This window comes from Oculina patagonica, chromosome 14 (genome assembly GCF_052425735.1).
Source record: "Oculina patagonica isolate OP01 chromosome 14, crgOcupat, whole genome shotgun sequence".
NCBI classification, from domain to species: Eukaryota; Metazoa; Cnidaria; class Anthozoa; order Scleractinia; family Oculinidae; genus Oculina; species Oculina patagonica.
In genome coordinates this window covers 8,778,417-8,779,598 of record NC_135771.1, presented here as the reverse complement: position 1 = coordinate 8,779,598, position 1,182 = coordinate 8,778,417, and the positions used below count along the sequence as shown (strand labels likewise).

The 1,182-nt window shown below is 43.7% G+C and overlaps 1 protein-coding gene across 1 annotated transcript in view; it reads right to left on the bottom strand.

Annotated features, from left to right (window-relative positions):
* Nucleotides 1-222: 222 nt before the first annotated feature.
* Nucleotides 223-1,182, bottom strand: part of LOC144639151 (uncharacterized) — a 40,727-nt gene continuing 39,767 nt past the window's right edge. The window contains exons 31-32 of the mRNA XM_078498395.1: nt 761-1,182; nt 223-474 (exon numbers count right to left, since the gene is read on the bottom strand). The exon at nt 761-1,182 is cut by the window's right edge and continues 67 nt beyond it. Coding sequence (XP_078354521.1) covers nt 245-474; nt 761-1,182 — 652 coding nt within the window. The 3' untranslated portion in view covers nt 223-244. The remainder of the gene's footprint in view (nt 475-760) is intronic.

The window sequence follows — 1,182 nt, the reverse complement described above, 5'->3', positions numbered from 1 at the left end:
AAAGTAAGTAAGTACGTAACTTCATTTAAGTGTCAAATGCGTTCTAGTAACCATCAAAAGCAGGAGCCCATTGTCACCCCCATCCCCACCCCCGGTGCGGGTGGGGGAGGGCTTAATTGAGGGAGTTGGGGGGGCTTATTAAAAAAGGGGGGTTATAAGAGGGGGCAGCCTTAAAGAGCCTTTACAGTAAATGTTGTTAACACTACGGTAGGGATTCTAACAGTAAGCATTGCATTATGGAAAATTACTCATGTAGTTTTGAAATGAAGCAGACACTAGTAATATTACCTTCGTTATCATCAGTTTTTACACGATAGCAGTCGCTCACGCTATTGGAGTTCTTCCTTCTTGTTGAATATCCTGATGGGCACGGCTGACAAGAAATCTGACCTTCCTGGTCTTGATAGCTACCAATATCACACTCGCGACATTGTTTGGAAGGTGTGTCTAAGAAAAAGCCAGGGGGACATCCCACTGTGTAATAAAATGGATTTCCAGAATTATAAAGATTGTACAAACTAGTGCACTGCTAAACAATATATCACCTACCCCCTTCTGGTAATATAATACGTTCTCTGCAAATAACAGTACTATACCTGTCTTTAGTGTAGCTGCTATTATTAACAGATGCAATCAAGACGCAATATCAGGAGTGTCGTTACAGCCTCTTATTCAATAGGGGGTGGGGACTTGCGCTGTAAACCACTGTAGGTCATAACGCTTGGATCAACTAAAGGATAGTGATTCAGTAAGCACTTACCACACGAGCTATTCCCAGCGTCGGTAAAGTAACCTAAGCCACAAGTGAATTCAGAAGACAAGCGCTGAAGTGAACCTTGCTTTGCCACTATAGTGTTTTCGCTGATGTTCATGGTAAACTGCCCCATGGAAACTACGTACTGCAGCTGAAAGGCAACCGAGCCAGCCTTTTCAGCAGCATTTGGCGCCGAAACATTCGTCTTAGAAGCTTTGAAGATCACCGTAAATAGTATCGTCGTCAAGTGATCAGGTCCGACGGATCTTCTCTTTCTCTCTCGACTAAATCCTTCACAACCAGGAACCTTGACATCTTCGATCTTGCACAAACCAGATTCAAAGCACTTGTATTCCGGAAGCGGCCTGATTGCACGAAGGAATGCCTTACGGAAGGATGTTTCTAACTCAATGAAGTGCTCCTTCGTT